The sequence below is a fragment of the Symphalangus syndactylus genome, chromosome 10 (assembly GCF_028878055.3).
Source record: "Symphalangus syndactylus isolate Jambi chromosome 10, NHGRI_mSymSyn1-v2.1_pri, whole genome shotgun sequence".
Classification (NCBI taxonomy): domain Eukaryota; kingdom Metazoa; phylum Chordata; class Mammalia; order Primates; family Hylobatidae; genus Symphalangus; species Symphalangus syndactylus.
The window spans coordinates 32,727,496-32,746,814 of NC_072432.2; the positions used below are offsets into that span (position 1 = coordinate 32,727,496).

Genomic DNA, 19,319 nt, shown 5'->3' on the forward strand with positions numbered 1-19,319 from the left:
CCACTGTGCTAATAGAGCCAGGTCTCCTTGATGTCAAAGCTGGTACTTTTCCACCAAGTGTTACAGTAATATAGAGTATAGTAGAGAGGTACTGTTTCATGATTTGAACAACCACATATTTTTACATCAAATTTTTACCTGTTCGTCTACTTCTTGAAAACTGTCAACATCAGTACCATTTGTTTCAAACTTTCCACATGTGCCACTAAGAGATGAGCTGCTATCACCAATGCTGCTTTCTGAGGTGCCTGTGACACTGTCACTAGCTGGCCGTGAAGACACGAAGAGGCTGATGTTCTCAAAATCATCGTCACAGAACCTATTCACAGCATCCACTTTCTGCATTTTTGCTGGATTGTAGGGTTTTAGGAAGGAGGAATAAACATATCCTTTCACATCTGGATAGGAAATAAAAAGAAAGACAAACCAAGTTCATGGGTATACTCTTCCCAAACATGTGCTCAGAGAAGCACATGGAGGTCGCTCAGAAAATCTCAGTTTAAAGAAGAGTGGTAGTTCTGGGGAAAAACTCACTTCCTGTGTCCACAAGCCATCTGCTTGTACTCCCCAGTGGATCTTTCTGTTCTATCACAGCCACCAACTCTCCTTCCAGAAGATTGATGTCATATTCTTGTGTAGCATTGCACTTGCGCTTAGCTTGATAGACTTCCTCTGCACTATATGTGGATAGAAGTTTGGAGCGATGAATGTCAGTTTGATGTGGCATTTCTGGCTGGGAGAAATAAGGAGAAGTTTTGATTTAGACAGATACATAATAAAATCCTCATGGAGTTGGTAAATATTTTTTCCCTGGAGATTTTTAAAACGTAGGAGTCATATATTTTTAAAGGATTATTTCAAGGTGCAGGCATAGAGCAGGCTATTATTGTAAAGTACTCAGCTAAGTTATTCAGTGAAAAACGTCTCTAGTAAGCACAGGAGGGCAGTGTTGTAGAGAAGAAAAAACAAGAATAAGAAGGCAGAGGTTCTAATCCCTCCAGGATGTTGCACAGCCATTTTAAACTCTTTGCCATTCTGTAGACAACCCCTTGCATATTAAGCACTTGATAAATAATATTCAATTAAGTAAATTGTATATGTGCATGTCTTTATCTGGGAAATATCGTCAGCAAATTAGACAAGAATCAAGAGGCTTATACTCCCCCCTCAGCTCAGGCCCTAAGAGACTTTGAGAAACCCACTTATCTCTGGGGCCTGGTATGCCTTATGTAGAAAAGGAAAGGGATGGACTATATGATTTATCTTCATAAAATCTTATTCAATGAATATTTATTGAGTGCCTCCTACCTTGTGACAAGCACCATTTTGGTCATTTTAGGCACTTTGGGGATACATCATGTACAAAGTAGAAAAAAAATCCATGATCTTATGGAGCTTATGGTATATAGGATAGAAATGTACAAGAAGTTCTACACATACGTAAATTATAGGATATTAGAATGAGATAAGTGATCTGGAAAATAATATGATACTACGACTTGGATAAGGCAAAGAGGTAAAAGTTATCATTGTCGTAAATGCTGCCAAACTCACCAGAATCTGCACAGGCTTCTTCTTTTCAAAACTGAGTTTTCTCTCAATAAAGGTGGCACTGTTTTCTTTCACACAATTCAAATTTTGGATCTCTTCTAGTACTTGATTCTGAATCTCAGAAATGCTTGAAACCAACAGTGGCACCTATAGGTAGAAATAATATGGCATTGTTTCCAGACACCTAGATAATCATATCAGGTGTTAAATGTATTGAGTTGTGATGAACAGTTGAGGAGCTGCATGATAGCTCCATTGTGAAAAGTTAGGGCAACTTTAGAACTTCTAGATAAATATGGTCTAATTTATTGTCTCTAGAAACCCCACAAACATGATAGGTTTTTTTTTTTTTTTAAGTTTCAAGCCAAATAAAAGAACAGAAGAGAAAAAATAGCGATGAAGTCTTGGAAGAAAAACTCAGGAGCTCATGGCAGTAGGTACCTCCCTTGTGGTGGGGTAGGATGGTGGCAAGGGAAAGCAGCTAAAAGAAAGAGCAGTGATTAAGAGCCCGTGCTGGTTTTAAAACAAATTCTTCAACAATGCTTCCTACAAAGAAATGGAGTTTACATCCTTACCCCTCAAAAACTGGGTAAGCCTGGCATAGTGGCTCATGCCTGTAGTCACAGCCAATAGGGAGGCTGAGGTAAGAGGACTGCTTGTGCCCAAGAATTTGAGATCAGCCTGGGCAATGTAGCAAGACCCTGTATCTACAAAATTTTTAAATCTTAGCCAGGCATGGTAGTACATGCCTGTAGTTCAGCTAATCAGGAAGCTGAGGCCAGAAGATCACTTGAGCCCTGGAGTTCAAGACCAGCCTGGGCAACTAGTCACTACTAAAAAAAAATTTTTTTTTTTCAGGCTGGAGTGCAGAGGCACGATTTTGGCTCACTGCAACCTCCGACTCCCTGGTTCAAGTGATTCTCCTGCCTCAGCCTCCCGAGTAGCTGGGATTATAGCCACGCGTCACCAAGCCTGTCTAATTATTTTTTGTATTTTTAGTAGAGACGGGGTTTCACCATGTTGGCCAGGATGGTGTCCATCTCCTGACCTCATGATCCACCTGCCTCGGCCTCCCGAAGTGCTGGAATCACAGGCATAAGCCACCGCACCTGGCCTGCTACTAAAAATTACAAAATAATAATAATAATAAATAAATAAAATTAGCCGGGTGAGGTGGTGTGTGCCTGTAATCCCAGCTACTCTGGAGGCTGAGGCAGGAGGACTGCTTGGACCTGGGAAGTTGAGGCAGCAATGAGCTCTGTGATCACACCATGACACTCCAGCCTGGGTGACAGAGTGAGATCCTGTCTCAAAAACAACAACAACAACAACAACAAAACAGCTTTCTTGCTCTCTGGCTTCCAAACGGATTCGATCAATCCATCAATAAGGAGCACCTGTAGGAAATTAGAATGGGGGAAGAAAATGAGATCAGGATATTTATTTCCTAATTTTGCTTTCGGTAGTATTGACAGAAACACACAGCTCCTATCAAGTCACCCTCTCCACACACCTCTCTCTCTACACATTGCTATGACTGCTCCCTCCCCATATTTCTTTGAACCTAGATGTTGTTGTACCCCAAACCCCTATTCCTGCCCAGGGGAAGGCACTATTTCTAAAGGTTTTCCTGTGCCATACTCACATTTTTGTAAATAGTTATTAAAGTTTCCTCCAAATGCCTAACTTGAATGCATTATGTTTTTCCTACTGGAATCATGACTAATACACAAATCACATACTTTACACACTTAATGTGAACTCAACCAAATCTATGCTATAACTGTATTGAAGGGGGTATAGAAAGAGTGTGTATGACTACAGCAGATGTGGGGGTATAGAGAGAAGAGAGAGCTAAATCCTCATTTTTCACTGTGGAATGTATTATACCTAAAATGTATTAATAATGAAATGACAACACAAGAGTCTTATTTTTAAATATGAAGGTAAATGCCAAGAGAATCATCTAAAAGAGTTGGAAAGTCGTTACCACTGAGGCAGGAGAAATGGAATAAAGGGAGCGAAGGACAAATGTTTTTCGTCATCAAACCTGAATAAGTACTTGAATATTTATGTGTATGCATAACTCTAATAAAAATGAAAATTAAAAATAGAGCTTTGAATTCTTCAAAAAAATAGAATTACCATATGATTCAGCAATCCCACTGTGGGTATATATCCAAAATAATTGAGAGCAGGATCTTGAAGAGATATTTGCACACCTATGGTCATTGCAGCATTATTCACAATAGCCAAGAGATAGACACAACCCAAATGATCATTGACATATGAGTAGATAAACAAAATGTGTTTTAGGTTTGTTTTTTTTTTTTTTTTGAGACGGAGTTTCACTCTTGTTACCCAGGCTGGAGTGCAATAGTGCAATTTCGGCTCACCGCAACCTCCGCCTCCCAGGTTCAGGTGATTCTCCAGCCTCAGCCTCCAGAGTAGCTGGGATTATAGGCACGTGCCACCACACCCAGCTAGTTTTTGTATTTTTAGTAGAGATGAGGTTTTGCCATGTTGGCCAGGCTGGTCTTGAACTCTTGGCCTCAAGTGATCTGCCTGCCTCAGCCTCCCAAAGTGCTGGGATTACAGGCATGAGCCACCACATCCAGCCCAAAATGTGGTTTTTATATATAATGAAATATTCACATTTAAAAATGAAAGAAATCTTATCACATGCTATAACATGAATGAATCTTGAGGACATTATATTAAGTAAAATAAGGCAGTCACAGAGACAAACACTGTATGATTCCATTTACATGAAGTATTTAAAGTAGTCAAATTTGTAGAAACAGAAAATAGAATGATGGTTGCCAGGGACTTGGGGGAGGGGAGTATGGAGACTTGTTTAATGAGAATAGTTTCAGTTTTGCAAGATGAAAATGTTTTCGAGAGCTATTACACAACAATATAAGTATACTTAACACTACTGAAATGTATACCTAAAAATTCTTATAATGGTAAATTGTGGCTTTTTTATATAATTAAAAATTTAAACATTATATACATTATTATTCTCATTTTAATTCATATGAGAAAATTTAAACAGAAGGATACATTAATTTACACAATGTAGTACAGCAATGAGCAGGTATTAAAACAACATACTCTAGTGTTCTCTAATCACTATTCAATTCTGCCTTTCAGAAATACATATAGTTATGCAAGATGTGTTACCACTGGGTAAGCTGTGTGAGGGTTGTACAGGATCTCCGTACTACTTCTTACCACTGCATATGAATCTCTAAGTATCACAAAATAAAAAGTTTAAATATACATAGTACATATAAAATAAAGAATAAGATCATTTTAATGAGGATAACTTCTCCAAAATGCCTTTTACTTTAAGACACTAGTAATTTCTCAAAAACAAAGCATCTCTATGCTCTTGTTCGGCTATGGACTGCAACGTGAAAGATACTCAGATAATTTAAAATAGAAACTGAAAATGCCTTTAAAAATCACATGATTCAAAGTGGGGATCAAAGATACCTAAAATAACATGTCTTTTCTGACTAGTAAATTCCTGCCAAAGCTCAACTTTGTTCTGAACTTATGAACCCACCTTCTACCATGACCTCAGAATGAAATTATCGAAATAATTTGCAAATTAAATGTGTTTCATTGAGAAAGTAGTAACAAGAGATTATTTTTAATAAATAGTGTTGGAGCAACTAGAAAGTCATTTGGAAAAAGATAAAATTAAATTCATATTTTACAACATGAACCGGGATAAAATCTACATGGATTGATTATTTAAATAAAAAAATATGAAACCCTAAATATACTAGAGGAAACACTGCTGAATTTATTTGGAGCCTCAAAATATGGAAGTCCTTTATAAGATTCAAAATCTAGAAGTCACAAAATGAAATTAATAAATTTGACTGCATTTTTTAAAAACACAAACATTAGTGTGAAAAAAAATCACAAGTGAAGTCAAAGACAAAGGTAAACTTGGAAAAAGTAGTCTCAATTTTTACCTCAACAAAAGGCTCATCTCCCTAGCACATATATTACTGCTAGAAATTAAGGAGAAAAATACCAAGAACCCAAAGAAAAAGGAGTAAAACACATGAACAACCAACTCACAGGAAGATAAATAGCCCTCACATGTGAAGAGTCTCAATCTCACTAATACTTAAAGAAATGCAAATTAACATTACACTTGAAACCTGTTAGATTGGCAAAAATCCAGAGAAACCAGCTTTCTTACGTGTTACAAGTGGGAATCCAAAATGGTACATAGTTAAGTAGGGAATCTGGCAATATCTAGCAAAATTACATATGTCTTTACCCTTTGACACAGAGATCCCACTTCTATCATTTCTATAAATCTGTCCTACAGATACATCTGCCCACGTATCATGACCCCAGCATTATTTGCAATAGAAAAACGTTGGAAATAGATCAAATACTCATCAATAGGAACAGGTTAATACACAAAAGAATATATATTGTATGATTCCATTTATATGAAGTACAAAACAGGTCAAACAATCTATGGTAATACAGGTTAGAAAAATGGTTACCTTTAGGCGCCTGGGAATGGTCATGAGTGATCTTTATGGGGAACTGGAAAGGGCTTATATCTTGATCTGCGTGGTAGTTACACAGATGTATATAAGCAAATATTGATTGAGATGTGCAGTTGAGACTGGTGCAGTTTAATGTATATAAGTTATTACTTCAATTTAATAAGTTTTAAAACAGAGTGCTGATCAGGGAAATACAAATAAAAACCACAATGAGATACCACTTCACACCCATTAGGATAGCTATAATAATAATAATAATAATAATAAAGAGGTGTGGAGAAATTGAAGCTCTCAATCAATACTGCTGAGAAGGTAAAATAGTGCAGCCACTTTGGAAAACAGTCTGGTAGTTTTTCAAAAGGTTAAACATAGAGTTAACATATGATCCAGAAATTCCACTCCTAGGTATATAGAGTAATCAACAGAAATGAGAACATATATCCACTAAAAAATTGAATGTTTACAGAAGCATTATTAATAACAGCCAAAAAATGGAAATAACCCAAATGCCCATCAACTGACGAATGAATAAGTAAAGTGTGGTATATCCATACAATGGAATGTTATTTGGTGATAAAATGAATGAAATAATGAAACATGCTAGGCACGAATAAACCTTGAAATGTTATGCTAAATAGAAGAAGCCAGTCACAAAGAACCATGTACTGTATGATTTCATTTATACAAAATGTCCAGAATAGGCAAATCTGTACAGGCAGAAAGTAAATTGATAGTTGCCTAGAGCTGGGGAGGTTGGGAAAAAATGTGAATGGGTACAGGGTTCCTTTAGGGGGCTATGACAATGTTCTAAAATTGGTTGTGGCAATGGTTGCACAACTCTTGTGAATATACTAAAAATAATTAAATTGTATACTTTAAATAAGTGGAATGTATGGTATATAAATTATATCACAATAAAGTTATTTTAAAAATAGGGGACTGATTATACATTATTATACAGCCATGCAGTAAGTTACTATAAAGCTGTAAAAAGAATGAGGAAGCTCAGGCTGGGCGCAGTGTCTCATGCCTGTAATCCCAGCACTTTGGAAGGCCGAGGCGATTGGATCACCTGAGGTCAGAAGTTCGAGACCAGCCTGACCAAAATGGAGAAACCCCGTCTCTACTAAAAACACAAAAATTAGCTGGGCGTGGTGGCACATGCCTGTAATCCCAGCTACTTAGGAGGCTGAAGCAGAAGAATCGCTTGAACCCGGGAGGTGGAGGTTGCAGTGAGCCGAGACTGGGCCTTTGCACTCCAGCCTGGGTAACAAAAGTGAAACTCCATCCCCCACCCCCCCCCAAAAAAAAGAATGAGGAAGCTCTCTATGTACTATTATAGATGCATTATCAGAATATATTGTTAAAGAGCAAGTGCAGAATGGTATATATAATATGCTGTTTTTTACTTTTAAGAAATAAAAATATATATTTGCATTTATTGTTACTGGCATGAGAAAGCACTAAATGCATAAAAATAAACTAATAAAAATGGGGATGAGAGTGGGGAATGGGATGCTAGAGGAACAGGTATGAGTGAGACTGATTATACATTTACACAGTTTTGGCTTTTGAACCCTGTAAACATAGCCCTTGTTTATTCAATTTAATTTAATTCAAAGTATAAGTTAAAAGTTAATTAATGCACAATAGAAAATAAAATAGTGACAATTATTTATGCTCCAGGTGTTACCCATTTAATAGCTATCCATCTCATTCAGATGAGAACTAGTGTACTTGAAATGTAGGGCCAAGAAACCAAGCTGATTTTTAAAAAGTTGATATAAGTTGTAAATATCTTTCTTCCTCATCAGGAAAATAATTATAAAATTATATCCTAATGGGAGGCGAAGCTACACACACACACACACACACACACACAAAACCAGGCTTCTCTTTCTTGCGGAAGAATGAAATCAAAACAAAGCATGGTTTGAACGTTATCCTGTGTCTTTCATTATGCCGAGATGGTCTTCTTTTTAGAGCCACATCTTAGTCACAGTTAACATCTAAGAACTATTGATCAGAAAAAAATACAAAATATAAATTGTTGATAAGCTTCAGTGTTTCATCAGGCAGGTGGAACAAGGCTGAAAGGTGTTTGGTATTTGAAAAGGAATCTCCAAAAAAGAATTACAAATGTGTAAGCCGCAGTAAACCTGAACTAGGAAACCCTGTTTGAGTTTCCCATGGATAAGACAGATAAGGAGCAGGAGACTATCTGACTGGTTTTAGTTAAAATAAATACACACACACCACACGGCACACATGTGCACACTCTGAACAGGGCTTTCGTATGGGTGTGGTTTCTAGCAGATCCAGTAGGCCAAGGTAGCTAGCTGGGTGTTGGTGCTGTGCTTACCGGCACTAGTGTGGAGTAAGCCTGCTGTGCCATGAGCATCAGGTCCTTAAGGAGAGTAATGAAGCTGCACAGACAGTTCAACAGAATCTTCCGAGCAGCCTGGTTGAATGCCTGGAGCTCCTCCACAAGCTGGGCATTGAGGGCCTCATACTCCTTTTTGGCCAAGTCTGACTCCTCTCCTGCTGATCGCTGCAGGTAGCTGTTGCAATCCAGCAGTTTGTCATAGCGTTTCTGGATGAGCTTGTGAGGCCCTGGGAATAAGGACAGCAGGGCTGACAAGGGGGTCAGGATGAGTCTCTGTAAGTGAGATGCCTGCCAAAAGAAGAAATGAGCCCATTTCAGAGAGAGGATCAGCCCATACCTTGTCCAGTGCTGCTATCCATAGGCTTACCTTTTCCCCCACGAGAAGCACAAAAGAAAACAGGAAAGCACCTACCCAGATTAAAAGAGGATCTGATCATTTTTGTGTCTGGCTAAACCTATTCAAAGACTTAAAACAGGAGCTCTAGGTTGTAACATTGAACCTAAAAAGTGGGCAGGAAGAGGAATACAAAAGTTACAGCCTGCTCACCCAAAATATAACTCCACCTTTTTCTCTACGGTCTTTGATTTTGTCATTGTCATCTCCTTCAACACTTTTTCATTCCCCTCCTTTCTCATCCCAGAGCCAGCACTTGAGGGTAGGGGGGAATCTCTAGCCTTTGACTACCAAGACTGTGTAAAAGATTCACCATATCGCTCCCACCTTTTGCTGGCAGCAAAAGGAATATAGTTCATCCCACAGGAGACTGTACCCTATTCTTCCCATATCAGCCCCAAATCCCTGGCTACCCTGGAGGCTTATGTTTGATAGTGGAATTATATCCCCTATACAGATAGTAACCCCTTAATAAAGGTATTTTAATCTTGACACAGAAATGACCACAGAGTTGTAACTTGTTTTATTTTTAATTAATTAATTAATTAATTTTGAGACAGGGTCTCACTCTGTTGCCCAGGCTGGAGTGCAGTGGCACTTTCTCAGCTCACTGCAGCCTCTGCTCAAGCCATCCTCCCACCTCAGCCTCCCGAATAGCTAGGACTACAGGAATGTGTCACCATGCTTGGTTAATTTTTAAAATTTTTGGTAGAGATACGGTCTCACTCTATTGCCCAAGATGGTCTTGAACACTTATGCTCAAGCAATCCTCTCACCTTGGCCTACACGTTCTGTTTTAAATACATTAAAGGATTAAGCTGATGCTGTTTCTGTGTCTTAAATTGTTTACACTTTTTGGCCTGAATCATTGAAAATGAGCTTCACAGAACTGCCCAACTTCATGACGTAACCTGATCATCCTAGATTTAATTTCTTCTATTTCTCTTCTGTTTTAAATTTGCTGACTGCCCTACTTTACCCTTTATCATATATGCTTATATGATATTTTATGATAATTTGGAAGTAGGTTTCTCTTTTGTAACCCAAAAGCTATCCTAGGGAATCAGTATCTGAGCAGCAGCTTGTATAAATTAACTTAAATGGTCCCTGGTAAGTTGGTCTGAACTCATGGGAAATCTAGAGAAGAGGGAAACCAATCTGTTATTGGCACCAGCAATAGCCAACACAAATTAAATTTGATGTCTAGCTTATGAGATAATCAATATACACCTACAGACTGTTATTGAGTCCCTTGATAAACAAAGAATCTATTTACTGTATCTGGGATAAATTACTATGTTTGTGACATGACTGGATTCTACAGGTAATCTAATCACAGTAATATATATATATATATATATATATATATATATATCCAGTGACTCATAGACACAAAATGATTCACCTTTACATAGGAATTGTTGTTAGAACAAATAAGAATTAGACTTTAATATTTTGTCCTAAAAAAGTGTAGATATGTATCACTCATGGTTAGATAAGAATAACTGCTCTACCTTTAGATAGATTTTGAGTTCTTAATATTTGATTTTTAAAAAGAGTTCTATATATGTTATCCACAAAAGTTACTTTTATATTGAGCCTTCTCACAATTTTTTTAACTTAGCCTAATTAATCATCTTGTGGTTTTATGCAAGGTATGCAGGACACTTCTGTCTTCTTTCTATCAAAGTCTGGAGCATGCTTGCTGAGGGAGAAGCTACGTACCACACTTTCAGGTGATAACTCAATAAATATATATTAACTTAATGTATTGGAACTAAGCTAAAGAGCAGATCTTTAAAGACTTTTCTAGAATGCATGCTCTCTATAATTAAATGCAGAAAATACATAAAGAACTAGCCACACCTTTTCCATTAAACATATACTGTAAAAACATCTATCTATCTATCTGTCTGTCTATCTATCTATCTATCTATCTATCTATCTATCTATCTATCTATCTCATCATCACCATCATCTGTCTGTATCCATCCATCCATCCATCCATCCATTCATCTGTCATTGACCTGTTTCTCTATCATATTAGCTCAGATGTAAGCCTGACTTTCCATTCCCCAGTGCCAGAAAAGCAAAATGCTCCTGCCTGGTTTTTCTACTAGTTTGGGGGCTGTATGACTTCCTAGGGTTTGGAATTATGTGAGGCTCTTCATTGGTTTTCACAACGTCTTGATGTGAGGGTATGTTACTGAGATTTTGAGCCTGGTGGGCCAAAAATGCTAAACATCCTCCAACAAAAGGGCCACTCCATGAAGATTTGTCTTACCCAAAATGCCTATAATGCCAACACGAAAATGCCACTTTCAAGATGATCAGTCTATCTTCTATATAATTCTTGAAATACTACTATGAAATAATAATACCTATAGAAACACAAGGCACTAAATTAAAATTAATATTACCCAGAGTAAATTACTACTAAAATGTGTTATTGGCTCAAGCATGTTTTTATGATTCCCAAGATATATTTTATAGAACTCTTACAAAATAAATGTTTTACCGTGGAACAAAATAAATAACATATGACTGTTAAATAAAAGTCTTTCTCAATAGGAAGGCTTTGCCTTCCAGTGTATAGTGTGTTAATAAGTGTCATATCCTCAGTGAGTAACTTTGCTCTTTCTGTAAGGACTCAAGGCATTTCCAGAGACTTGTTTAAGAAAAGCATAGCTCACTTGACCCCAGGAGTTTGCGACCAGCCTGGGCAACATGGTGAAACCCTGCCTCTACAAAAAATGCAAAAAATCTTCTAGGTGTGGTGGTGTGCCCCTATAGTTCCAGCTACTTGAGAGGCTGAGGAGCGAGGATTGCTTAAGCCCAAGAGGCAGAGGTTTCAGTGAGCTGAGATTGTTCCACTGCACTCCAGCCTGGGCAACAGAGCCAGATCCCGTCCCAGAAAAAAGAACAAAGAAAAAGAAAAGCAAAGCTTTCTAACTTAATAAATTCTTAATATTTCACATGCAGACACAAACTAAATATTAATTTTAAAAGCTGCACTGACACTGGCTACCCCTAGAAACACAATCTGTGGTCCTCTTAAATTTCCATCATAGTAAAATACTCACTAATCCACTTTAAAAATATTAAATGATTTTAAAAATCCCCTGTTTAAATCTACTAATTTTGACATTTATATTTGCTTTAGTGCATGTTTTATTTCTGACTCGAGAAAAAAAAAAAAACGAAAAGCAGCTTTCCTTTCAACCTCACTATTTAATTTGCATTTATCTGTGAATATAAATAACTTACAAAGTCATGACACGAATTTAAGGCATTACTTAGGGTCTCAGAATAGCCCATCTCATCGTCTTTGTTGTATGAAATCTCCTGAAGGTCCATTACACCGTGCAGAGCCAGGGGCATGGCATCCTGAAACCCAAGAACAAAGTTACAAAAAAGGCAAGTTTTGAGGTCAGTATAATTAACATATCCCAAATGTGGACTTCATCAGCATAACCCTTAATTACCACTGAGCGGTTACTTAAAAAGGAAGAACGAACATTTTATAAATCCTCTGTACAATCAGGTTGTTTCTAAGAACATATTTCCTTACATTTTCCTTATGTCTCTTTCTCATAGTACTCTGTATACGACCCTCTTTGATTAAACAGTCCATCTTAAATTCCCTCATTAGCTATTCTTTAGCTTGCAATTCTTACAAATTCCTTATTTTAAAAATCACTGATCTTTGATTTAAATTCATCAGTTTTCCTTAGAAAATTTAATGCTCTCTTTAAGAGAAGATGCTTACATTTTTTGTTGAATCTATTAGTGGAAATAGAAGACTTTCCGGTAGATGTTCCCAAGAGACATTTACTCCTTGAAAGATACATAAAGGACAGGGTTCCCACTACTCTCTGGCTGTTATAACTGTTTTTGGTTTTCTTTTCACAGAAGGCAGCATTTTAGGAAGAAAATAGCAAACCGGATTGTAAAGTAGGCTTTGTATCAGATAATAAATAAGAACAGAAAGGTACATGTACATGGAAACTTGTCTCCAAATCAATCTGATATTTTATCTAAGAGTGCAAACATCTGCTTCCAGAAACAGATATCTAAGATATGCAAGAGAAAAACTTCTGGAATATACAAGGGGACCATTTCATAACTGATTTACATGTAACACTACTAACTTTCTATGTCTCATGGTCATAGCCATTGTTAAGGTGGCATGAAGGACACTGTTTCCTCTTTATGAGATCCATTAGAAGAAACCTCTGACTGGTTTTTCTACTGAGCATAATCATACTGTACTCCAATTAGCTGGTTGAAATCAGTGATTCTCAAAGGGTCAGGACAACCTCTTATGGGACTGGAAATTTCTGGGAGCATTTCTGTTCTCTAACATAATCTCATGGTAGCATTTCCATATTGTAGTTAATAGGATTTTGTAGTTCAATTTATTTTCCTTTATATTGATTTTTATACTTATTTTAGGTGCTAGAAAGAGGTGTATTAGTACAAACAAATTTTCTGTCTCTTGCAATTTTGTGTTAATGAACTCATCTCTGCTACAAAGAAAGCATGCTGATAGTCCATGAAGCAATCATCTGAGCAAAAAAGTCCCACAGTATGACTATTTGTACTGGGGAGAGAGTGGAGCAGGTAAGAGGTCAAACAGCAAAACACCTCTATATATTGGCTTCTTTTACCAGCAGTTTGCAGCCTTCCAATTTTGATCCAGTGTCATAATATAAAGGAAGGAACAGTCACATTTACTCTTCAAAATAACCATGGACATCGATGCTTTGTATCAAATGTTGCTGTAGAACACTGAAAACAGTTGTGTCTCACCTACCTGTATGTGTTGAAGACAGAGTGAAATGTTCCTCACACAAAGCCTCACAGTCTTTTCTAAAGCTCTAAACAGCTTTTCTTCTCTGTTAAAGGTATTGTCTTTAACCTACAATATATATGAAATTATTTTCATAACTCAAATGAAACAGATATTTTTTAAAATAGCACAGACCATATTGGTCCAGCACATTACAAAAGAAAATTCTTTGATGATATGAAAACATTTGATGACATGCTGTCTGTCTTAACACATACTTTCTCTGTTGGTACATAGCACAACCGATGCTCAGTTAGTGTAGTAAAGCCAAGTCCTGTAACTCAAATTGCTGTTGTTAATTTCCACATAGCTTCACCCATGTCACAGTATATTTGGTATTGTAAAACTTTCTCTGTAGTTTTTAATGGCATATATTATGTATGTACTCAAACCATATTACATTTTTGGGTTTATAAAATAGCCACATTTGATCTATTGACTAGAACTTATTGTTTTGTTCGTATGATTCTTTCCAATTTATTTAACAGTGCTTATTTAGAAAATATTCTTAGATTCATGATTAAATAAATGTGGCCTGTAATCTCAGCACTTTGGGAGGCCAAGGCAGGCGGATCATGAGGTCAGGAGTTCGAGTCCAGCCTGGCCAATATGATGAAACCCCGTATCTACTAAAAATACATAAAGTAGCCAGGCCTGGTGGTGTGCGCCTGTAGTCCCAGGTACTCGGGAGGCTGAGGCAGGAGAATCACTTGAACCCAGAAGGCGGAGGGTGCAGTGAGCCGAGATCATGCCACTGCACTCCAACCTGGGCAACAGAGCAAGACTCTGTCTCAAAAAAAAAGAAAAAGTGAAAATTCTTTATCAACTCAAACTTGAAGGATAATATATAATCTTAGCAAAAATAGTCCTTCTGTTAACATAACTCAGCAGACTTAAGATAGTGTCACATGTATTCAGTTTTTTTTGTCATCTTACATGTACATCCATTAGAATTCAGAAAGATATGCTTTTTATGCTGTGGCAATTTCTGGGAGTACACATTTATTACTGAAATTAATAGCAAGCAGTATTTCTTGGCAATCAAAATGGCTACAAAACAAGATCTGAACCAGCCTCATCCTGGCAAAATCTGTGTGAACGTGCAAATGCTTCATGGAATAGGGTATGTATTATTAAGTTTGGCACTGGGTGATAACCATAGCAGTGCTTGGTTCATATGTTTTTAAATTTAAGATGGTTGATGTTAGAACTCAATGGATCAAAAATGGTGACATTTTATTTTATTTTTAAACTTCTTAATATTGTTTATCTACAAAGCTTTTGATTAAATAGGCAGCAGAGTTCTTTGGAATCCCCACAAAATCCAACATTCTCTGCCTTAAGGTTGCTATGTTCCAACTCAGTCTAGTGTGTATAACAATATGCTGGGGCAGATTTTTTTAAAATGCAGTTTCCAAGGAGCCATCACCAGATATTTTATTTTGTGTATCATCTGGCTAAGACCCAGATGATTCCAAAGTAGAAGGTTCAAGAATCACACTGTGAGAAATATTGCCCAATTCTACTTTCCTATAAGCAAGTCTTTTCCATGCTGTTTTCTTTTGCTGGAATATACTGCTGTTCGTTTCCTGCCTTGCAAAATCCTGTTTATTTTTAAGGACTAGTTCAAATGTCACCCATTCTATAAATCCTCCCTTTTCTCCTATTCTTCCCACTGTAGAAAATTAATTGCTGTCTCCTATGTGCTCTCATAACCCTGATTAATGATTTAAGTGATTCTCTCCGCCGATGGATTTTGGTTGTTTCAGATTAACTATTGTTGTTTTAATGAAAATAATAGCGAACATTTGTTAAACACTATGTTCCAGACACTGCCAAAACCTTTCTCCCATTTTCTCATTGTAATCCTTACACATATATAATGGAATTATGATTACTCCCATTTTAGAGATAAAGAAACAGAAGCTTCAGGAGGTATGGAAGAGATTGTTAACATTCCTCCTACTGTCCCTTTACTGATAGAATCCACACCTCTATTTCAAGTTGGACACTTTGCTGCCCTGCTAGAGACTACATTTCCCAGACTCCCTTGCAGCTGGCTCTGCCCTGGTAACCAGGTTTGTGCAAATAGGATGTGGATGAAGCCTTGTTTTTCATGTCTGAGTCTTGGCCTTATAACATTTCTCTGGGACTTGAAAGAAGACATGGCAGGAATACACCTTCAACCAGGCAGATGAAAACAATATGTTTAGAAAAATCACTAAGGGAACTGGGTTCCTGAAGGATCTTACGAAGCAGAGCTCATCTGGATTCATATCTCAGGACTCTTAAAAGAGAGAGAGCTGCCAGGAGCAGTGGCACATGCTTGTAGTCTGAGCTACTTGAGAGGCTGAGGTGAAAGGATTGCTAGAGCCCAGGAGTTTGAGGCTGCAGTGAGCTATGATAATGGCACTGCACTCTAGTCCAGCTTGGGCAACAGAGCAAGACTCTGTCTCTAAAAAAATTTTAAAAAGAGAGAGAGAGAGAAATAAACAACTACCTGACTTAGCCTACGATGCCTTTGGAATCTCTCTGTGACAGATAGGTGGTCTTTACCCTAGTTAATACGGGAAGTTAAAGAAACTTACCCATGGTATAGTAGGATCAGGATTCAACCGCAAGCAATCTGAATTCAGAACCTACGCCTGTTCATCTTTGTATTCCCAATCTCTAACATGGTGCTGGGTACAAGAGAGTTCAATATATGTAGGATGAATTGAATAGAATCTTCCTCTTTGGTAATAGCTTTATACCCGAACTCTACCAATATTTCACCTGAGCTGCTGACAAGTGCAAAATTGACTGATTTGAGATTTATCTCTTTTCCCGTCCAGCCTATGCAGCTGATTTTCTGATTAACAGTAAAATGCTTCATTGCTGACAGGACATCCTCTCAAAAGATTAAGGGGAAAAATCTAATTAATATCCCTTCAGGCTACTTTAACTACAATTCACTTTTAGTTCACAATTGAGAAATATAAGAAGTTGATGATAAATATCTTAAAGAATATAACAGCTTATTCAAAAGCCTGCCCAGAATTAGAGGCCGCCTATTATTCCTTAATAGAATTGTCTTGAGTCAGAAGCAAAATCCCAAAGACTGGGGGAGAATTGTTTGCCCTATATTTACACATGCCTATCTCTATTATGGCTACAATCTCTTCTTAAATAAATTTCCAATTTGATTTTAATATGGTTGTCTTTAGTTGAAGTGTCTTCATTGTCCTTTCTTGGATATGTAAGTATATCCCATAAATGTCCCAAACTTCTTACATTATAGTTCCACATTGAGAAGAGGAACCTCTTAACATGCAATGGACCCAGTTAGCCCCTAGAAGGATATTAAGGAGTAAATACAAAAATAATTCAAGCCTTGTGTTCTAAGAATGTACATGTTGGTAAATTCGGTACAGTCACAAGAAGAAACAAGAACAAGAAGGAAGAAGTGTATTATACTCACAGGTCCCAGAGAGAGGAGTCACCACATGCCACACAGGGCTAGAGGCAAAGCACCAGGTTTTGGTGCAGTGGCAGAAGATAGGAGTAAAGAGAAAGTTTAGACCAGAACCTCTGTTGGGATTTCCTCGGGAAAGGTGAGGCAGGGGCAGAGTAAAGAGTTTAGGACTGGCTATTTTAAATAACTCCAATGGGCTTTGGGATATAGGGGTAATCTCTAGTTGCCAGTACTGGGCCCTGAAATATTTAGGGCAGGGGAGATATTGGCTTGGTGTGTAAGAATTAGATAAGGATGTGGTTAGAGCTATATACTCAAGATTGATTGGTTTGCATATGAAAGTTGTGTTCCAGCCATTTGCTATCCCTAAGAATTGGCTAGCCCTAGAAGGGCAGTCTGCTCAGCCAGAAAGGTATTTTAAAATGTCAAAACATTATAAAATACAGAAAGTAAAAAATATGATTCATACACCATGTACGAAGGACTTTACATCACATAGGAAGAAAAGTCTGCACATTCAAATGTAAATAACCATACAAGGTGATGATATAAGATAATAATGATTAAATTTATGATAATAATGACAGCCAAAGTATTTTGAGTGCTTACACACTATGTTAGGTGTTTTCTTGATGTATGCATCATCTCATTTAATCCTCACAACCATCCCATTTGTTAAGTACTAGGAAAATCCGAATTTACAGATGATTACATTGAATTTGTTATGTGCCCCCAAACAAATATTTACTAAGTGGCAGAGGTAGGGTTCAAACCCAGGCTTGGATAACTTCAAAGATGTTGTTCTTAATTTCTTCCCTGTGCTGACTCCTGCAAATATGAATAGTGTCAAGATTGAAATACAGAGTATCTTAGCCCTTTCCAGAGGATGAAGGGGCTGCTTTTACCTAAGTGGTTGGAAAGCTGCAAAGACTTAATGGAAGGAGAAAAGACCACAGAAGCTACCAAAGCCATCTGAAACCAACATGAACCACCGTACAGTTGCCTCTTGTTCAAACTAAAAATCTTAGAGATATTAATACATGAGTGATAAGAACAGGCAAATGAGAAGGAAAAAATAAGGACTACATAGTATACTAAGAACTATCTTCTCTAATTTTGGTTAGAAGTCCACTGTATTACTATCTCAGGACCATGAACTTTCTATCTTGTGATTCTCAAAGAATTGCAAGTGTGTTCTGTTGATAACTTACTTTAAAATCATTGGCTTCAAAATACCTAGAGTGTTTGCAAAAATACAGACTTCTAGATTGCACTCTTGAGGCAGGTGGAACCCTCGAATCTGTCTTTCAGCAAGCTTTTTAGATAATTCTTAATGCACATTAAAGTTTAAGAGTCTTTGCTAATCCATCTATTATTTATTAGGGATTGGGATGAAAGTGGCTCAAGCTAGGCTAAACAGCTGACACAGGACTGTTACTCACTAATATAATGTGCATCTGGGGAGTGAGGAAAGAGGAAGGGGATAAGGAGTAGAAAAAAAAATTGCACTAAGTTATGCCTCTAAACACTTTGTTTATATAGATGAAATAAAGATAAAATGAATATCAAGGGAACCCTAAAGAAAAGTACATCTTTTAAGAGCAGAAGTAAAACAGGATGGAAGAAGGGCATTGCCTTGAGGGAGAATATGTGCTAGTTGATGATGAGCGTCAGGACTCCTGGGGCAGCCTTATGTCCCATGTCCATGTCTTTCTTTTGTCTGTTTCTTGAGTAGAAGCACCACAGCTAAGACAGTGTCAATCCTATTCCCACTCCCACCCCTATTTTCTAGACACACAAAGAGAGAGAGAGAGAGAGGGAGACAAGAGATCAACATAGGGCAATTACCTTGATTCTCAGTACTCACAAAACAAAACCTCACAAAAATATCAGCATTCATGTTCACTGGGAAAAGGTGGGTGGTCCAAGAAGAAAAATTACCTGTGATTCTCCTCTGGTCAGAATCTTCAGATGATTTGTCACTCTTTTTGATTTCTTGCTAATTGAATGAATATTTAGTTTAGACAATTTGTCTTTAAGTGATTCATCCTCGTCATTCTTCTTGTATTTTAGAACTGAAAAGGAAGAATGTAATAACATAGCTGAACACATGCAGCATAGAAAGTGTGCAATTC

General features: G+C 37.3%; 1 protein-coding gene across 1 annotated transcript in view; it reads right to left on the minus strand.

Moving 5' to 3' along the window:
* The window catches only part of ARHGEF38 (Rho guanine nucleotide exchange factor 38), a 140,021-nt gene that overhangs the window by 12,510 nt on the left and 108,192 nt on the right, over positions 1–19,319 (minus strand). The window contains exons 7-13 of the mRNA XM_055296836.2: positions 19,126–19,259; positions 13,695–13,799; positions 12,146–12,265; positions 8,461–8,772; positions 1,555–1,698; positions 535–733; positions 139–398 (exon numbers count right to left, since the gene is read on the minus strand). Coding sequence (XP_055152811.1) covers positions 139–398; positions 535–733; positions 1,555–1,698; positions 8,461–8,772; positions 12,146–12,265; positions 13,695–13,799; positions 19,126–19,259 — 1,274 coding nt within the window. The remainder of the gene's footprint in view (positions 1–138; positions 399–534; positions 734–1,554; positions 1,699–8,460; positions 8,773–12,145; positions 12,266–13,694; positions 13,800–19,125; positions 19,260–19,319) is intronic.